At 38.8% G+C, this 20,936-nt stretch overlaps 4 protein-coding genes across 4 annotated transcripts; all 4 read right to left on the bottom strand.

Annotated features, from left to right (window-relative positions):
• Nucleotides 1–1,799: 1,799 nt before the first annotated feature.
• Nucleotides 1,800–2,692, bottom strand: LOC131349136 (gamma-crystallin M2-like). The gene is made up of 4 exons (XM_058384550.1): nt 2,677–2,692; nt 2,499–2,566; nt 2,165–2,410; nt 1,800–2,075 (listed from the first exon to the last, which is right to left on the bottom strand). The coding sequence occupies exons 1-4, from the start codon at nt 2,690–2,692 to the stop codon at nt 1,800–1,802; spliced, it is 606 nt and encodes a 201-aa protein (XP_058240533.1).
• A 1,902-nt stretch (nt 2,693–4,594) lies between these two features.
• On the bottom strand, nt 4,595–5,361 carry LOC131349135 (gamma-crystallin M2-like). The gene is made up of 3 exons (XM_058384548.1): nt 5,353–5,361; nt 4,972–5,217; nt 4,595–4,870 (listed from the first exon to the last, which is right to left on the bottom strand). The coding sequence occupies exons 1-3, from the start codon at nt 5,359–5,361 to the stop codon at nt 4,595–4,597; spliced, it is 531 nt and encodes a 176-aa protein (XP_058240531.1).
• Nucleotides 5,362–7,435: 2,074 nt separating this feature from the next.
• Nucleotides 7,436–8,154, bottom strand: LOC131349299 (gamma-crystallin M2-like). Its single transcript, XM_058384888.1, has 3 exons — nt 8,140–8,154; nt 7,807–8,052; nt 7,436–7,711 (listed from the first exon to the last, which is right to left on the bottom strand). Exons 1-3 carry the CDS (start codon nt 8,152–8,154, stop codon nt 7,436–7,438), a joined length of 537 nt encoding a protein of 178 aa, XP_058240871.1.
• Nucleotides 8,155–10,143: 1,989 nt separating this feature from the next.
• On the bottom strand, nt 10,144–10,976 carry LOC131349298 (gamma-crystallin M2-like). The gene is made up of 3 exons (XM_058384887.1): nt 10,854–10,976; nt 10,523–10,768; nt 10,144–10,426 (listed from the first exon to the last, which is right to left on the bottom strand). The coding sequence occupies exons 1-3, from the start codon at nt 10,866–10,868 to the stop codon at nt 10,151–10,153; spliced, it is 537 nt and encodes a 178-aa protein (XP_058240870.1). The 5' UTR covers nt 10,869–10,976; the 3' UTR covers nt 10,144–10,150.
• Nucleotides 10,977–20,936: the final 9,960 nt, after the last annotated feature.

Below are 20,936 nucleotides of genomic sequence, written 5' to 3'. Positions count from 1 at the left end.
TAACAAATGTCGGATACTTGACACTGGAGTCTGGTAATGGCACAACCTCTGCTTTCTGAGAACTGATTACTGGCACCTTCATGGTTATGAGACTTGGCATGAGCGATTGTACTTGAAATAAAATAACAGGTTCTCCTGAACAAGTTTCTTATCCATGCTTCTTTTGGCAAGCCATACACCAAAGTGTTGCTGCCAGCAAGAGTCTTGACCAAAACCATTTTCTAGTTGTGTAATAACTTCTGTTCTGCCTACAGTAAAGGTAAAGCAGATTCCTTTACAAATCCTTAGCTGAATAGAGAAGGATCTGCTTGTTCTTTTGCCCAAGTAAATCTTTTCAGAAGGACTTCAAATGACTTTTAAAACTTTTCTTTTAATATCTGGTCATGCTTTTTGGTCTGAAACACTTCCACTGCCATTCATCAAATAAAGAATCAAAAAGCGTTTCAGGAAATAGTAATTGTGAGGTCTATCCAGGCGAAGTGGTGATGCATTTAGTATAATTGGCCCCAACAAACTGCTAAATTGTAAAGTGTGCTTGTAATTTGCTTATATTACAAGAAATCTTCTAAAGTGCTTACTAATTTGGAAAAGCAAGCCATTTAGCATGCCTATAAAGTCATTTAATATGTCTGGAACGTCGCTATACTGCCTAAAGGAAAGATAACACAATAACTGAAGCAGATTTCTTTACTGTTCTTTATATGGATGGATAGATGAATATGTTCGGATCTGCTCTTTAGGTCAGCCAAGCATATATTAGAAAAGGATTGGAGAAGACTCCATTTTATTCTCCAATATGTGGTAATGTGTTTTGGACTAAAAACCTCCTTTCAGCAAATACAGGACTTCTAACTAGTAATTCTGAGGCATGTCTAACCTGATGACCTGGTGATGCATTTAGTCTAATTGGGCAGCATTGAAAGTGTGCTTGAAAGATGCTTACCTTACAAGAAATCTAGCAAAGTGCAAGTGCTTACTCATTTGCAAAAGCAGCTCCAGCAGGGTCAGGTGTGGGCAGCTGATGTAAAGGTGCTTGCCATTATTCACTTCCACTTGTCATATTTGCCTTATGTTGTTATCGTGATTCTGTGCTTGCTGCTCCAAAATGTGTTTAAGGTGATGGTGTATTCTTCTGTTCCTAATGAGGTCTTTCCACTATTGTTGCCAAAGTTGAGAATGTGCAGCTTATTTGCAATGTTTCAAAAAGTCCAAAATGAAGACTTTATTTGTAATGCTGGCTTTGCAGTATTCTGAGGTTTATTTTTGGTTCAAGCTTTTTCGTTTTTTCAATAGTACAGACAACAGGAACTTGGATATTCGCCACTAAGAGAAGCTGAGGAAGTTATAGCAGGTGCACACAGCTGTAATACAGTAGTCTCATGTTTATATTTAGCTTTTACATGACAGATTGTACCACACAGGTGTCACCCAGCATGGTTACTGGTATTGGTCTACCAAATTTAGAAACAATCACTTATAATATCCAATAAGGTGGGTCTGATTTTGATGTTTTACATTAACATCAGAATTTGATATGAACATCTTTGCAGTTTTAGAGCAGGCCAGATGTTGTTTGCTTTGATTTTTTTTTGTTGGCAGGTAACCATTTATCAAAATTAGTGCCTTTTTCAAAACATAACAAATGTTCAGCTTGTTAGTGATTTGTAAGTCTTGGATCTGTGATAATCAGCTTAAGCTTCTGTTAATGCTGTGTTTTTTTAGATTCAAAAAGGATTTACGCATTTCAGTGATTTTTTTAAATGACTTTATTGGAAATTATTTTCATTTAGGAGTTCTTTTTAATACCAGGAGTCCATGATGCGCCTCATGCTCATGAACCTCATGCCACCGTAGTCCCTGAAGTTCCTGTACTCTCCAGGCCTGAAGTACCACATCCTGCCTCTGTAGTGGGGATGCTCATACATGAGCCAGTGGCCGTCCATCACGTGGCAGGACATGCAGCCGTTGGACCAGTGGTAGTGATCCATGAAGGAATCACAGTCATCCATCATCTCGTGCATCTGACCCATGAAGTTGTCCCTCTCATAGACCCTCATTCTGTAGGATCCTCTGTACTGTTTGGGTGAAGAAAACAATACCATTCAAATGTAACTTTTTTGGAGAGAAACCTCATTTTCTGAAACTCTATCTTTCTGAAACATACCATGGGGATCATGCGGCAGGACCTGATCCAGTTGTTGCCCCAGCCCCACATGCTCATGTAATCAGCATAGTCGCCCCTCCTCATGAAATACTGGTTTCCCATGTAGTTGGGTTGATCGTAAACCATCCAGCAACCACTCATCACCCTGCAGGAGTGGCAGCGGCTCAGGTAAGAGTGCATATCAGAAAAATCACCGCTGCACTCCCAGGAGCGCCCCATGAAGTTCCTGTCCTCATAGAAGATAACCTGTTTGAGTAGAAAGTATAAGATGAAAAATAGTAGCTTTCAAAATGGACACTTTTAAGTAGACATTTGTTTGATCTGTGATGCTTACCCTGCCCATGGTTGTGGTTTGTCCAAGCTGTTTCCACTGGTGGTTTGACACCAAGTCTAGTTCAACCCCTGTATTTATACCCAACCAGCTCCAAAGCACAGATGAATTCTATTGTGAAAACTCATGACCAGTAACAAAATTCAGAGGTGAATAGAGGCCATGTCTCTATTCCCTGTACCAATGGACACAGGCATTAAAAGGCTTACACTGCCCAGAGAATGCACATATATTTAAACCATTCAGGCATTTCAGACATATAGGCAGTCTGTGGTTTTGTTTCTTTTGTATCAGATCTGTTTTTCTTTTTCTGTTAGCATGGGAAAATGGGCTTGCAAAGACAAGAGGACAAACAGAATAAAATTGCCCTTTAAATTTAGCAGCATGTTCCAGAATATTCTATTGGGGCCTTGTAGTATCAAGCAGACGCTCTTCAAAAATTAAAATGATGGACAGTGATACAGAGAGACACAGGTTCCTGTGTTGGTCATTACTCTATGACATTCGAGCTAATCTTGTGCAAGTGAAATCCCAGGCTACACTGTAATATCACTCCTTCTACAGTTTTCTCTTGTTTTCCTACATAACAGACCATAGACATATTTCTAGAATACTCACACACAGTCAGTTTCATTCCCCTTCAGATAAAATACATACATTATTGATCATGGATTATAATCCTGCATCATATTAAAGCATTATACTTTATACTGATGATTCATGGTAGAGAAGCTATCCAATGATATCAAATATAGAATATCACCTAAAGGCTGCATATATATGAAAAGCGTTGCATTGCTGGTGTGAGATTACTCCAGCCACTATTAATAATGTACCGCAAAGCTTTGTTTACTGTTTGTGGAGACTTTAGGCTATGTATTCTGTTTGGCCATGCTGCTTTGCAAATATAGGAGAATAAACCTGAAATCATGAAACTGCATCTATATAAAGAACGATTTGTTAATGTAGTGATATTACAAGCCGTTATATCACCTTAATCCATACTCTAATCAGAGTACATATGACCGGGACATGTAAAGATCTGGAATATTGTGCATGTATGAAGTATTACACTCCATTATTGATCACAGTGTAGTAATTCTGCAGCAAATTAGAGCATTAGTCTATATATAGATTCGGGCTAATAATAGCTATGGGTTTGTCTTGTATACTGAATTCTAGCTTGGCTGCATTACATCATTACATAGACTGAATAGCTGTCTGTGCATTTCAGCATAAACAAAGACAAACAGGGTAGATACCAAGTCTGCAGACTGTCCATATACAGTACGAAGTAGTATTCCAGCGTATTATTAATCATTGCTGTATTAATCCCTAATAAGGAGTGCAGAACTTGTTTGTGAGAGCCACAAAGCATGAAAGGCAGATACATTTATCCATGTCATTCCTCACAACTTCATGATAACATTCCCTGCAGGATCTTTTTCACTAATCATCTGCCCCTAGTGGTCATAACAATTTAACTGTTATCAATTATTATGCATAGCTACCACTGTATCGTGGTGAGATTGGTGGAAACTGTCCTAGGGACACAAGGTGGGAATACATCCTTATCAGGGCACCAGTTTATCACAGATACACACATACATATTCACACACTCATTCCTTGATAGGCTCCTCTGAATTCCTATGGTCTGTGGGTTTGTGGCTCTCAACATAGATGATATTGAAGTCTAATGAAGAGTGGTGCTTTTATAAAAAGGGGTTGGGTTACAGTGGACACATTACTAGGCATTCTTATGAGAAATCTATATGAATTTAAATGATTGAAGATGATGTGGTTGGGCATTGTTTAATTTCATATATATGCAGTCATAAGAAAGGTAAACATGCAGATCTAGCCACATCTCAAACTTTTTTGGGAAAATATATGTATTTTTATTCAAATGGGTTTTGGGAAAATATTTTTTATAATATTATTTTAACCAAATTCTTGTACCTTGTTCTAGTTATAGTAACATATTTATATGTAACAGAGTTTAGCGAAATATGTGCTGATAATAAGACAAAAAAAATTCAACATATTTTGTGAATATTTAAAAATTTTATTTAAAAATTTCAGATTTTTCCCAAATATTTTAATACCAGGAGTCCATGATGCGCCTCATGCTCATGAACCTCATGCCACCGTAGTCCCTGAAGTTCCTGTACTCTCCAGGCCTGAAGTACCACATCCTGCCTCTGTAGTTGGGATGCTCATACATGAGCCAGTGGCCGTCCATCACGTGGCAGGACATGCAGCCGTTGGACCAGTGGTAGCGATCCATGAAGGAATCACAGTCATCCATCATCTCATGCATCTGACCCATGAAGTTGTCCTTCTCATAGACCCTCATTCTATAGGATCCTCTGTACTGTTTGGGGAAGAGGACAAACACTGTCATTTTAGAGCATCATTTAACTAGGAAATATAACAAATTGAGACTAAAATGATTCTGAAAAGCTGGCAGCATACCATGGGGATCATGCGGCAGGACCTGATCCAGTTGTTGCCCCAGCCCCACATGCTCATGTAGTCAGCGTACTCGCCCCTCCTCATGAAATACTGGTTTCCCATGTAGTTGGCCTGGTCATAGACCATCCAGCAGCCGCTCATCACCCTGCAGGAGTGGCAGCGGCTCATGTAAGAGTGCATATCGGCACAATCACCGCTGCACTCCCAGGAGCGCCCCATGAAGTTCCTGTCCTCATAGAAGATAACCTGTTTGGATGAAGAGTTTCAGTATTAATTTTACAAAAGTGTACCAATGCTTTTGGTAGAAAGAAACTTTCAGCAAACTGTTGTTGGTCAACATCAGCAATTATTTTGAATTAAACAAATGTTTGAGGTGTTTACCCTGCTCATGATGGCTGGTTTGACTTGTCCAAGCGCTTTCCAACTGGTGAACTGTCCACCTGTCTGGTTACACTCCTGTATTTATACCTGTATTTACACCAAAGAAACTCTTGACCAGACATAACGCACACAGATAAACAAAGAGCTGAAGAGCTTTCGCTACATTTCCATGTGATGTGTTTTCCAGATGGCTTTAAATGACAAGCTAAACCCATATATACCTTTCAGTAGTCAGCTATTTTGGTCGTTACAGTCTACAGACACGCTTTTGTGTTCTTTTGAATCATGTGAATGACATGTACCTGACTTCTCTGAATGCTTTTTTGCAAAGCAAAAGACAAAATGTTTCTGTAAAGACAAAAGTGCATTGTCATCACAAGCAGAATGTTGTTCCCTGAGTTTAGTAGCATAATCCATTCGCCAGGCCGATATACAAATGAGGCTTTGGAGTATTACACAGCGATTGCTCTGAGAAGCTTAAATAGACATTTCTGTGTGTCTAAATAGATCTCTGTGGTAGTTTAAAGTAAAATGTTTCAAAATGAACAAATAAAACCGGAGTTACTCCACCAATGTGCTGCCTTGACCAATTTATGCATAAATTCCTTCCCTGGTCATGAAATACCCCAAGGTAACAAAACACATTCAGTATTTTTCCTCATATCACAGTTTATATTTTTCCACATACTGGCACACAGGGTAAGTCCTGTAATATTCTAGCACAGATGATGTTATTTCAGGCCAGAAGCAATGCCCCAAGATATGTGATTTCATGTATTGGCCACACCGAGGAACCCTGAAATTTATTTTACTACACACCTTGATATCAGCCACAGAAATCCAGTACACAGTGAGAAAAAGTTTAACCCTTTAAAACAGTGATGTGCCATTGGTGTCCTCTTCCAGGACTTCATAATTAATTACAGTATTTTACAGTAGACTAAAAAGATTTGCTCAGACCAGATTATGAATGTCCTCAGTAAATTCTTCATATTTACAGCTCGGTGCAGAAGACTTTAAACATGCAAGTAAAGGAAGAATGACGCTCATCATCCTGATGTTGCTCTGTGGAAGCTTGGCAAAAGTTTCATACTGGAAGATTTATCTGAGCATTTCACTTGTAGCAAGAGTCTGCCAATTACTAATCTTAAAGTTTAATCACTTTTTCAAATGATAAAAAAATTGCCTTGACACAATCACTAACTTAGATTCTTTTGCTTTTCTTCACTTTCTATTAATAAATCAAGAACCAGGTTATTGAAAAGAAAGTCAATATTTAACATTAATCCAAATGAGCAGCAGAGATCTTTGCGTTTTGGCACATCAGCTGCGAGTATACACTCATATCTTTTGCTCTATAAAATTCACTCACAAATCATCAGCAATTGATGAACCAAATGTTGTCTGGAAAGTAACTGTGTAATTATGAGTCAGATCTGGTCAGGTTGCCCAAAAAACATTTCTGATTTAAAACATGTGCTTGAAAACTAAAAACCTGGAGTAAAATCTCAAGCTGGGTCGACTGCATTGTTTTGAAATAAACGTGACTTGGTTAAAATATGATCCGAGTCGGTATTTAGCGATGGCTGGTTATAAACTGCAACACTTTGTTGTTGAATTCTGTTGCATATTGATTGGAATGTGTTTTTTTAATGAAATGTCAGGATGTGCCTGATTCGATAAACATTACTCTAATAAGATTTTTTGCTTGAAGGTAAACGGTGGAAAAGTCGTAGTGTGGTTGGTGTGGTTTTATGTCAGAACCTGGAATGAGGCATCTTTACTCAGTGTTTAATAACTTTATAAATCATCAATGAAATTACAGGAAAAATGTGACTGGCTTTATTTAATGTCATAGAATTTAAGGATAAATCTCCATTAGTGCAAGATAACCACTACAGAAAATTCTGCAGCCCTCAGACATGATTGTTAGAGGACCTATTATACTTCATTACTCTCAGATGGAGCAGATTTCTCTAAAACATCTTTATGGAGATGCAGTGAGATTATTATGGAAAGAAAAACTTTTTCTCTATTTAGAATTTTCAAATTTTCTTTATTGTCACTTTAGTTCAGTTTACTTTTAATACCAGGAGTCCATGATGCGCCTCATGCTCATGAACCTCATGCCACCGTAGTCCCTGAAGTTCCTGTACTCTCCAGGCCTGAAGTACCACATCCTGCCTCTGTAGTGGGGATGCTCATACATGAGCCAGTGGCCGTCCATCACGTGGCAGGACATGCAGCCGTTGGACCAGTGGTAGCGATCCATGAAGGAATCACAGTCATCCATCATCTCGTGCATCTGACCCATGAAGTTGTCCTTCTCATAGACCCTCATTCTGTAGGATCCTCTGTACTGTTTGGGAAAAAGGACAAACACTGTCAGTTTTAGGCAAAATCACCTAGTGGGATATATGTATGGTAAAAAGGATATTACACCTAATAGCGTACCATAGGGATCATGCGGCAGGACCTGATCCAGTTGTTGCCCCAGCCCCACATGCTCATGTAGTCAGCATACTCGCCCCTCCTCATGAAATACTGGTTTCCCATGTAGTTGGCCCGGTCATAAACCATCCAGCAGCCGCTCATCACCCTGCAGGAGTGGCAGCGGCTCATGTAAGAGTGCATATCGGCACAATCACCGCTGCACTCCCAGGAGCGCCCCATGAAGTTCCTGTCCTCATAGAAGATAACCTGTTTGGATGAAGAGGATCACAGGAAGTTAGCTGAATGTGTCCAAGCAACACAGTAGCATTGTCATGTTCACTAATATACTGTTACCTTGCCCATAGTCATGATGGCTGGTTTGGTTTGTTCAAGTTGTTCCCAACTGGTGAACTGACATCCTCTCTGCATTAACCTTTGTATTTATACCTGAACAGGACTAAAGAATACATGTTTCCTTTTGTAAAAACTAATGAACAAGCAACACAGCACAGTGGGTCCATAGAGAACCAGCTTTTTCGGTACCTATACTCTACTCTTCATAAATACATTAGAAATAAATGCATACTGCCTGCATGGCAAACTTACATATTGTGTCCAAATTTAATACAAATACATTATTGAAAATATTTATTTATTTATGTATTTATAAATTCTAGTAATGCTTCACTTTTTTTTTCTTTATACAAAATATAGAAACTGTTTAAACTAGTTATTTATGGGTTATACGTGTTTCATACATGTAATTTAATTTTATAATCCTAACATCTTTTGTTAATCAGTACAGAAGCAGCTGGAGTGAAAAATGTTCAAAACAAACCTTTCAATCAAAACAACAACCACATTGTATCTACTTTAGCATGCACCTTTGTTAGCTAGCTACTATATCTATCTAGGCTAATTAACAAACACCAGAGAGTTTTGCTTCGTATTTACGAGCCCATTTTATTAATATTGTTTATTTGCATAAAATAAATAATTGTAATGTTTTATTAGACTTTCTTCATGAATTCTTTGCTAATTGTTTGAGGTTTTGTGTGTAATGTCATGACCTGATTCACTTTTCATGACTGATATAAATATTTATCATGTATTTATATCAGTCAAGAAAAGTGAATAGATATATATTATATAAATATTTATAGATATATAATTAGTTGTTGTATTTAGTTTCTCGAGTGAATTTGCATATTTATCTTAATCTGAGGGTTAAGATATGAGACAGGAATTATAAGCTGATGCTTAAGTTTCAAAGAAAGCACTTTAGTAGCATTGTGACTGTAATAACAGGGGATATTAGTAGCCCATATATGATTCATGGACAATGTAGGTTTGATCATGGTACTGTGCTGACTGGTTTCATACCTCACGCATCAACACATTTATTTCTGTTCATGAAAACTGCAAGTGTGCAAACAGGGAAAATGTTTCATGAGGAACTAACTGGTGTTAAACCAGGAAACTACACTGGACTCTGTGTGATTAAACATTTTAATGTAATAGGCCCAGTTCAGTTAACTACTGACTTACGTCTTCTCAGCACCAAGACTCTGCTCTAGTACACTTTTACATTTAACCTCAGATTTATAATTATGTACCTTGGGGTTATAAGTACAAGTCGAACAAATATTGCTATAAATAACTTCTACATGTTTTTGGGAAACTTCTGACAGACTAAACTACGTGCACCAACCTCCATTTACAGTCAGACAACTGAGACTTGGCCCATGAGGCTCAACTGATCAGCTGCTTGTAATTAATACAAAGTTACAAGCAACTCAACCTTTGTTCATCTTGTTATGCTACAGTTTCTCATCACTCACAATCTCACAATCCATCACACATTAACAAATTTACATTTCTAATAGACCTCAGTGTTTACTTTCCCTTAGAAGGACTTAATTCATACACTCTCAAATTAATTGTAACTATATTACAATTGATTTGATCTATAGATCTAAAAAGATCTGATCTGGGCTTATAGGATGTTACATAAATTCCTTGACATAAGTTACATAAGTTATAAATTATAATTCCTCACAATGGTTAAAAAGACAGAAATCTGAGAATCTGATCTATAACATACATACATTGTAGATTAAACAAAAAGACTCATTTTACTAATTTTCCTATCATTTGTTTTAGTATTTTATCTGATCTGATACATGCTTTGTGATGGTCATCAGTTGTTACCCATCTCCATAAGCAGACATAAGCTTCTAATCAATTCAGATTATAATCAGTTATTATTGTTGTGCTGCTAGAGAGGTTGTGCAAACAGAGAAATGACACACTTCCCTGTATTTCATTCAAAATTTCTTTATTTTCACTTTAGTTCAGTTTACTTTTAATACCAGGAGTCCATGATGCGCCTCATGCTCATGAACCTCATGCCACCGTAGTCCCTGAAGTTCCTGTACTCTCCAGGCCTGAAGTACCACATCCTGCCTCTGTAGTGGGGATGCTCATACATGAGCCAGTGGCCATCCATCACGTGGCAGGACATGCAGCCGTTGGACCAGTGGTAGCGATCCATGAAGGAATCACAGTCATCCATCATCTCGTGCATCTGACCCATGAAGTTGTCCCTCTCATAGACCCTCATTCTGTAGGATCCTCTGTACTGTTTGGGGAAGAGACAAACACTGTCATTTTAGGATAAAATCACCTAGTGGGATATATGTATGGTAAAAAGGATATGTCATGTCTGATAGCGTACCATGGGGATCATGCGGCAGGACCTGATCCAGTTGTTGCCCCAGCCCCACATGTTCATGTAGTCAGCATAGTCGCCCCTCCTCATGAAATACTGGTTTCCCATGTAGTTGGGTTGATCGTAGACCATCCAGCAGCCGCTCATCACCCTGCAGGAGTGGCAGCGGCTCATGTAAGACTGTATATCGGCATAATCACCGCTGCACTCCCAGGAGCGCCCCATGAAGTTCCTGTCCTCATAGAAGATAACCTGTTTGGATGAAGAGTTTCAGAATCAGTTGAGCTTTCACAAATTACATAACGTTAAAACCAATCTGTCTTTTACATAGTTTTACCTTGCCCATAGTCATGATTACTGGCTTGGCTGGTCCAAACTGTATCCACCAGGTGAACTGACATCCTGCCTGGTTTAACTGTTGTATTTATACCCGACCAGGACTAAAGAACTTGGCTCTGTTTTTTTGGAAAACACATGAATATGCAGTTCAGCACAGAGAGAGAGGCCCACAGAGAGTTTTTGTTACATTTTCATATGACACAGAAGACTTTTGAAAGGTTTCCATTGGCAAGACAATACATCTGCTGTACCTTGCTATTTTTGGTCAGTGCATCCTATAGACCTGCCAGGGCCATTTCTATGTTTGTTCCTTCTGTATCATAACCTCTTCTCCAAAAATAGTTGGAGATATTTTCTGAAACTGCCAGAAAACTATTCTAGCTCTCCATGTTTTGTTAACCCCTGTTTTCCAGGACTGCCTTGGTTTATTTTCTCATTGCACGCCACATTCGAGTAGCAAACAGAATATTTGGTATGTTGTGGACGTGTACAATAAATCCAGTGAACCCCAGAATTATTGCCAATAAATCTAAAATTATTTCACATTTCGCTAGATCGGATTAATCTCAAATTCACAAAAATGACTGAGAAAATGTTAAAAGATAGCTCGCCATCTTACTAAAGTCTAACTGAAGAGTAACTTTCACTTCAGCTCTCTTTTAAAAAAAAAAAAAATCCAGGAGTTTCTATGATGTGCCTAGAGTTTTTGAATAACATCTCGCTTATATCTATCTTCTACTATTCTGGTGACTCCACATGACTCCAAATGACTCCATATGTCACTCTGCAGAACACTGTAATTGAAATGATGGAAGTTTAACTGTATGTATCACAACATAATCAACTTAATGAGTAATGACTGGTGTATGATTATATAGTAAATGACTTGCTAACTTTTTTTATTATGGATCTGAAGCTTTTTCTATTTTTACCTCAGACAATAACCACAAATAATGCTAACAGTAATCACAATAATAATAATAATAATAATAATAATAATAAATCTTTCTATATACAAGATAATATACAAAAATATGTTGGATATTTAGATTTTTAAAAAGATGATTTGATATTGTATATGTTTTCATTTAAGGCTGTGGATATGGTTGTTAATAGATCTCCAGAACCGTACAATAACAGAAAAATAGAGTATATATATATATATACACACACACACTGATCAGAGGTGTCTTGGTACTTGGGGTGACAGATTTGTGGACATTTGTAAAACTGTCCCACTGGCAAGGTTATTCAAAAAGAAATAAATGGGCTTTTGTCTAAGATGTCAATAGGTGATTTGTCTCAATGTGTCGTAATGAACGTTCAATAGCTCGCTGTATGGTCTGTCTCAGACACTCTGTCCATCACGGGCATTAAAGAGCATATCAAGAAAAATGACTCGAGATATTTGAGAGATGGAAAGCAGGTGGAAACCGGAGCTCATCTGAGAAATGGTTGATTCAGTCAAATAGCAAAAATTACATAGCAAAAGTTTTTACCGCTATTCTGTTTAGAATAAATATATAGATTATAGTTCTGTCTGGAAAGTAACTAATATAGAATTTAAAGAATATTTATGGTTACTTAAAAGGGCTTATATGGTACACAAAAGGTCAATATATGTGCCGCATGCTGTAATACAAATTTACAAAATTACATGCTGTAAAGGGTAAATAGCTGCAGCTTAGTTCCAAATCTAACATTTTTTATCTGTTAAATAATATTACATTTTTATATTTTACATTATAATATTATTCAGTAGTTTTATTTAATGTTTTAGAACATCTAGAAAAGAATTTAGTTCTTGTTATTCTTATTATAAAATAATCTTAAAGCTACCGCTTCACCTCTGACATAGTGCCGGCACTGGAGACTCCTTCCATGAATCCTAAATTAACGTCTCCTCATAGATTTGGCAGTTTACATCTGGTGTTTTGTTTTGTTGCTTTAAAAGTCTGTATTCTACATTATATCATATATCCATACGAGTCTCATATCGTGACCACATCACCAACGAGGAGATTCATCGCCGAACCTCAACCCAACCGCTCAGTGACATCGTGACTGAGCGGCAGAATCGATTCGAGGGCCATGTCCTCCGAAAGCAGCATCCACGGCTCCCAAAATTTGCCATCACTTGGACTCCACCACGAGGAAGACGGAAACAAGGCCACCCTTGCACAACATGGCGCCGGACTTTCATTGACGACCTAAGGACCCTGGACATGGCCGCCACTGATCGATCTCACTGGAGATACCTCACCATCCAATGCGCCGAACGGCGCAGGAGGAGTTGATTGATCATATATCCATATTCGAAATACAAACCAAATCAAACTTTTTTCTTTCTTTATAACAACTTCCAACTGGTATTGAGAACAGTAACTGGTTAATGTGAGGCTGTGATTTATGCTAATCAGGGTTCTGGCTAGATCATATCACAGTGTATGGGTAAACAACAACCAAAAAAAAACTTTCTAAATGTTAATCCTGTTTTTAGGTAACTCCATTACAGGAGAATCAAAATTTCTTCTAAATCCATCTTATTATAAAATCATCCAGTATTTAGTATATTAGACATATATAGTTTTTCTTTCCTTGAGTACAATTGAACACCAAATCTCCATCTCAATGTAACAGTTCCCTTGTCTCAACCTTGTGCTATGTGCCAGAAATATCTGCACATCCAAACTTCCTCCCAGCACATCTAATGATGCAACAGCAGGAAACCCGGAGAAAGTGACACCAGCTGCTCGTGGCAAGCACTTACAGCCTCTGATTAACAGCAATATATCATGTGTAGGGTTAGCGGGTTATCCGATTTCTTTCCAGCTTACCATCTACACAGGACACTTCGCTAATGGCCGCCTCTAATTGCTCATCCAATGGAGCAGGTTTGCTTTTTTTTTTTTTGTCACGGCTATTTATAGCTTGTGTCCTGGCCAGTGTAAACATGTTCCCTGTTCTGACAAATAATCAATAGCATAACAGGTGAACACACATTGACCTTGTCTGCTAGATTAAAATTGTGTACTGCCAAGCCTTAACTCAACTGGAAATCTTTGTTCACTGTATTGTGATTCCGGATGGGACTATTTTCCAGTTCACACCTCTAATATTGTTATTTTCAAAGATTTTTTTATTTCAGACAGTTGAAACCTGAGTAGATTGCAGGACTTTATTGCAGAGTGCGTCGGATAAAATGTCGGGCAAGTAATCATAATCCAAGGGCACTGGAAAAAATCTTAAGGGAGCTTTCACACTTATTTTGCCAAGTCAGAATCAGAGCAAAATTGATTGGTTTTTGTCTTCAAATTCTATTTGCTTTGGTTTGGGTTCATTCCATATGAGTTGTTGTTGCTCTTTTGGTTGCTCCCTGTTTGGGGGTCACCACAGCGGATCACTTAGTTCACGTGTTTTAATTCGTCACAGGTTTAACACCGGATGCCCTTCTTGATGCAACCCCCCCATTTAATCCAGGCTTGGGACCAGCACTGAGAGCTAACTCTTTAGTGGCTTGGTTAGCGCCCTACCTGGGAATCGAACCCGGACCACGACAGCACAGGATCCTGCTGCTGGACCACCAGGAGATGAAAAAGCAATTAGTCAAGAGACAAGTAGGGTACTCTTAAAATTCTGCTTAAAGTTCACTGTTCAGACATCTGCCAGAGTGGGCATAGAAATCACAAAAAAATGCACAGAAAACATAGGACCAGCTCTGATTAAATAATTATAGAAATATCTAAATAATTTTGTCACTCCCCAGTGTTTATTTTCTCTTTTTGTTTCGAACACATTTCTGCTTTTCTGAGCTTCGCAGTTCACACTTATCAAAAAATCCTAATATGAACCATGTTTGATCTGCTTTCCGTCTGTGAGTCGATTCAGAGTCGAATCGCTTTCTCATTGCAAACAAATCTCTCGAGAACGCACTTTTAAGCAGACCTAAGCAACTCGATAACATCAGGAGCTCATTGTGATGAAGTCATACTAACTAATTAAATGCTCCTCGTGGTCACTGAAAGCTTGTAGTCTTATGCATTTTTGATTGGTTCACCTAACTCTGAACAATCTTCACCTCTTACGTGTGAAGACTGAAGCATGACCGAAACAAGACGGTTATGTAAATGTGTTAATGCAGCCTTCTCACCGATTATCTGGTGTTGAAAGGGTAATCGTATGGGGCAAAAGTGTTGGTGTATGTGGCAGAGAGATGAAGAGCCTGTGTGTGCATGGATAAAACTGATGTAAAAAAAAAAAAAAGGTGTTATAAATGAGAGCTGGGGAGCGCTTTCACAGTTACTATTGTTTCATCACTTTTCAGGATGAGTGAAAATCACCTACTGTATATAAAGAGCTCCGAAACACACACTGTGCGCACATACATTTCCCTCAGGGTGCCATCGTCCGAGTTTGGTGCTGTACCGGCTGCCAATAACGCGGCAGGGTACTGAGTCATAGCCTAGAAATAAATACATGCTACAACAACATGCCAGGGAAATAATTTGGACTTCAGTGTACAGATTTTAGATGAAAATATGAACGCATTTCTTTAGCAGACATGACACTACGACTTCATGAAGTCCGAGCTGTGCTTGGACCTGCTGATGACAAATAAGCAGAGTGGAAGAAACATAAAAAGCATGTCCGCTATGTCTCGGAGGCCAGCAGTAGGTGCTTTGCAGGTAAACCTCACTCCCCTGATCTCAAGAGGCACAATAGTGACTGATGCTAGAGGCCGTAGTCTTTAGCCTCCTTGTTAGTGCGCCTGCCTCCCATACTGGAGAGTAGGACCCGGGGGGTGGGGGTTACATCTACAATACAGCGAGCAACAAATGCAGCATGATCTCATACTTCAAGGAACCATCACGTAGTATCATGTGTGCCCGGACCTTTCCGCTCATGTTTCTGTTTTGCTAAGAAGGTCAAACAGAGCGGCTTCACTTCCATGTTTTGACATTCATTTTTTTCGCTTACCCTAGCATGCATCTTCCTCCCGTAACCTCAGACTCGTTGTTTTCCTCGACGTACATCACTTTTAATCTAACTAGCAATTACGCTGATTTGGTTTCATTCTTCTGTGCCAGTTAACTAGATATGGTGTGCTTGAATTGCAGGGAGTTAATTATCATGTTCGGAGTAATTACCATAATTGGACTGTTGTATAAGGCGAAATAACAGTATCTTTTTAAACACGAAACGCTCTTCCAGAACGTTCCCTTGCTCCCTGTGTTATTAGTGCACGCGTGTTAGATTTGATTGAGCGTTCTGTGTGGTCCTATTAATTTACTAATTGCTCAGAGAAGTGAGACACATCACTGAAAACAGACGAAAACAGACAAATTCCTTTTGAGATTCTTTTAAGTATTTTTTTTTAATAAATACCTGTTAAGAATAAAATGACCGTATTCCCAGATTGGCAAAAGCTTGAGGGCTTTTACACTGGGAATTGTCTAGCGCTGAATTGATTCAAAAAGGTCTACCGATTTAGTGGCGTATCACACCAATTTCTGACTTCTTATTTCACAACAGATCGGGTTATACATAAAGCAACACCTGTTGACTTGATAATTATTCCTGACACACACCGAAGTGTTCTCGGTTATGGAGCCGTTCCGTGGGTATGCGCTAGAAACCAAGTGCACCAGAAACCATAGGATTAGCAGGAGGCACAGCTAGGCATTCTCCATCCGTTTCTCTATTACTCTAAAGTCCATCCCTTTTTCTCTCATTCTATTCAATCTGCTTTCTCCTTCATCTGATGGCTTCGGGCTGATCCACTAATGTCGTTTCAGTGAGTGCACGTCCATTTCAGTATCGTCCTATCGGCTTTCTCTTTTCATCCGTCTCTCTCTCTCTCTCTCTCTCCCCACAACTCTCTCTTTCTTCATTCTCATGTCCTCCCTCTATTGTGCGGCTGAGATTAGAAGGACAGTGAGGTGTGGCGAGGGCAGAGTGGAATCTTATTTGGATTTGGCCGTGAATGGACACGGCGAGATTGCAGGAGATCCATCGGCTCTTTTTCGGGCTCCCCTGATGATTCCTGTCTTCCTCTGTCACTGGTGTCTTGCCTTGCATCACAAAAAAAACAGGTTTTGACAGGAGCAAACAGCAGCACAGCTTGTTATCATGTTGGAGAAGATGCCTTACTGGGTGATCACGAAGAGGTGAAGTGACACATCTGAGTCAGTACAGATGTTCCACAGCATCAAGTTTACCATCAGGGTAACTTTAGATTAGTCTGTTCATGAAGCTGTACCTTAAATCGAATCAAAAATTCTTTATAAGAAATTGAGTAGGAATAAAATTACTCTTGTATCCAAACAGACGAATGAAGCTAGTTGAGTGATAAGTGATGAGCTCATCCTCAAAGATCCAGCTGTTGGCTTCAAGCTCTCAACCTTCTAATCAAAAAGCTATCCACCGAGCCTCATCTTCCCTGATGAGTAACAAAACCGTCCCCTTCAGAGCACAAATGCTTGTCACTAACACGGTATCCTCAAGGGTACATCATTTGTACCTTTAGTATGCACCTTCCTCCTGGGAATGTGAAAGTAGTCTACATTTAGAACTCATCCAAATCATATAATTGGGCCTTAAGGACCACTGTTTTACCTTTGATGGCACAAATACATTATTTTTACCCTGGCAAACCTGTACAGTCCATTATTCTGACAGCGAAGGATAGAATTGCATATTATTTAAGCTTTTTCTGGAAGAATTCACAGCAGGATGCTGAGTGCTGGCAGTCTGGGTTAATATAGGCAGATCCATAATGTGGTGTAGTCAAAATACAGCCAATTAGGAGAGGAAACTAGGGATACAAACAGAGTAGGAGACAAGCAAACATTCTAAGAAGTACTAGAATAGTTTTTCTGATTCATATTAAGATTTGGATTTATTGTTTAAAGTTAAATTTTGCCCAAATACAAAGACTGGTGGTCCAGTTGTTAAGGATCTTGTTAGGACTCTCACCATCATGGCCTGGGTTCAAGTCACAAGCAGGGATCCAACCTAGACACTATAGGGGGTTAACTCTCAGTACCAGTCTCAAGCCTGGATTAAAATGGAAGGGTTGCATCATGAAGGGCTAAACATTGCGTAAAACCTGTCCTGTGGATTGGGATTCAAGCCCCAACACCGCCACCGTTGGGTCCCTGAGCAAGGACCCTACCTACTCCAGGGGTGCTGTATCATGGCTGACCCTGCGCTCTGACCCCAAACCTCCAAAGATGGGATATGCGAACAAAGAATTTCACTGCGCAGTAATGTATATGTGACAAATAAAGACAACTTATGCATATGGTCCACTGTGGTGACCCCGAACAGGAAGCAGCTGACAATATCAGCTAACATCCATGACACACATTTCTGTTATGACTCATTTTATAACGTCTATGAAGACTCGTTTCCTTATCGGCCTCGCCATTTTCTTATTCCCGCTGTTAATAAAACAAACAAACAAATAATAAAAAAAAAAAAATGAAAGAAATGCAGCTTGTCATGTTACTGAGAAACTGGAAGCGCAAAATTAATCACCACTTTCTGAGTAATCGTGCATGATAATCAGAACACACACACACACTTATATGCCGTCAATCATTACACAGACTACTCAACTTCCAGTCTCCTTCATAAGCTCCACACTGTGAAAGCGTGACGCCATGTAATTCACCTCATTCTCTGTGTAACTCCACTTTTTCTGTACTTTAGAAGACAAAACTTCTAACGCTCTCATGCCCGACGAGTCACTGTTCCTCCAGTTTAGCGCCAGTGAAGGAGAGAAATCCAGAAACTGGGTTACATTGCCAATTCCCTTTGAGATCTGTTTGTCTCTAATGTTCAAATTTTAATCTGTTTATATTTAGCCGTGTCTCTCGCTCAATGAATAATGTATTTTCACCTCACGCAACTGCATAGAAAAAAGAAAAGAAAAGCGTATAAAAACACTCCTTTAGGGACACTTTTGTGTCAACCACGCTAGAGGTTGATGCCACTTAATTGAATTTAGAGGTTTGTAGGAGGTATAGATAAACACTTTACCATTCTACATTAATTCTTCTATGATCTCTATGGATCCAAAGAAGAAATCATGCAAATAAATAATTCTTTAAAAAAAAAAAAATGGGGCTTGTGTGCTCAAATACTGCCTAACAGAATTTGTATGGATTCATAGAATAATAATTAGCCATGGAGACTTTGGAAGATCAATGTCAATGGCATTAACTGTGCTGGTATAATCTGTTTACTTGCGCATTAAGATGATACAGAATAAATCATCTGGGGTAGTTTTTTTTACTAGATGTGTGTGTTATAAGAAAGAAACGTTCATGTCGATGAATGACTGTGGCCAAATACCTCCACATTTCCAAGCAGATGACTAATGCAGTATCATAACGATGGAGAATTAGGTAATGCTATGGAAGAAAAGTAAATCTGGGTGAATGTATTTAGGTGTTTAGCCTTAATGCATATGTAAGGGAGACAATTTGCAACACACTAAGAACGAAGACCTTCCATGTTATAAACAGGAAGAAGGAGGACATTGATTGAAAAAGATGAGCTGATATGACAGTGTGTGTGATTAAATGTGTCCTTGAAAGTTCTACCTTGGAGTTATTTCTAAGTATTAAAAAAAAAAAAACACTGGGGATTGTTCCAAAAAGAAATTTGAGGTTAGTCACAGAAGCAGCAACAGAGATATTTAGATTAATGTATTCATGCATAGCACATGCAGAGTTGTTGTAAAAGTAAATATATTAGGAAGCTGGAATATGCAAATGCGATCCACAGAAACTATAATTTGATTTGTTCTGTAAGCTTGTTGATACTTTTTTTAGTGCTTGGATACACAGCGGAATTGGGATTTTTTTTCCAAAACACTATCTGTTTTTAATCTTTAATTATAGAGTATGCTTTTGAATCTTTAAAGTCTCCAAAATAAATGATAGATATGATTATGTGCTATTACGGTAACATCGGTTTTCTTTGCGGAACAAAAAAAACGCCTCAAAAAGAGTCGAGGAATCTCAAAATGAGCAAGAGCTCAAGTCTGTGACCAAAAATCTCCCTGGTCACATCTGCCATGTTGCATAATTGTGCCACTGTGCCATCATGTGGTGCCGACAGTTTTTGATTGGGCGTTCTGATAGACTGCTGATCTGAAATCAGCACTGACACCGAGAGGGACACTGAGACAAGTTGGCAGATTTTTAATGGAAGACGCCGCAAGAGATGAGATCTGTCACTGGCATAATTTGATGCGAATCTCCACTGCCGTTAATTTGGACTTCTTTCCCCCCAACAGAGACGTTTCCATGATTTTTTTTTCTTCCCTGTTTTCCATTTTTCATCTCTGCTTTTGTTTCTGGATGTTCTTAATCCTATGCAAATCCTATGCGGCGGCAGCTGTCGCCAATTCTGTATCACAGTTCCTTCTCTCTCTCTCTCTCTCTCTCTCTCTCTCTCTCTCTGACAGTGCCATAGTGAAAAAAACAACAAAGACGGAGAAAGAGAGAGAGAGAAAAAGTCAGAAAGGAAGACATGCATGAGTGAGAATGAAGGCAGTGAAAGTTTCCTCTCTCTATCTAGAAGGTTGGCTCAGTTCTCCCTAAATGAAATATAAGCTGACTCGCACCGACACCAGAGCAGATAGCTCGCTGTAAGATTTAATATCCAGTGGAGAATTCGGTCAATTAAAGCCCAGTCATGAATAAAGAAATCAGCCTGAGATGAGCCAAGAGAGAAAACTAGCAATCGAATAAACACACAGTTTCTTTAAACCACAACGGTGTTGAATTCTCAGTTCTCATTGGTTCAGAAGGTGTGAATTGTCCATAACAGCGCTGCTTGGACGGCGATTTCGCAGGTTTGTGTTAATGCACTCATGTATGCTCTAATATGTTATGTTTTCTACAGTGAATATATACATCATATTTTCTTAATTAGATGTGAGAGCAAAAATAAATGAATAGCTTGATAATTAAAGTTGATGATACATTATATCCAACAGTCTAAGTTTAAATATCATCGTCATCACCACCACCACTACTTGTGTGGTGCTCTGGGTGTTTGTTAAATG

This window comes from Hemibagrus wyckioides, linkage group LG29, assembly GCF_019097595.1.
Source record: "Hemibagrus wyckioides isolate EC202008001 linkage group LG29, SWU_Hwy_1.0, whole genome shotgun sequence".
Taxonomy (NCBI): domain Eukaryota; kingdom Metazoa; phylum Chordata; class Actinopteri; order Siluriformes; family Bagridae; genus Hemibagrus; species Hemibagrus wyckioides.
This window is presented reverse-complemented; position numbering and strand designations above follow the sequence as displayed.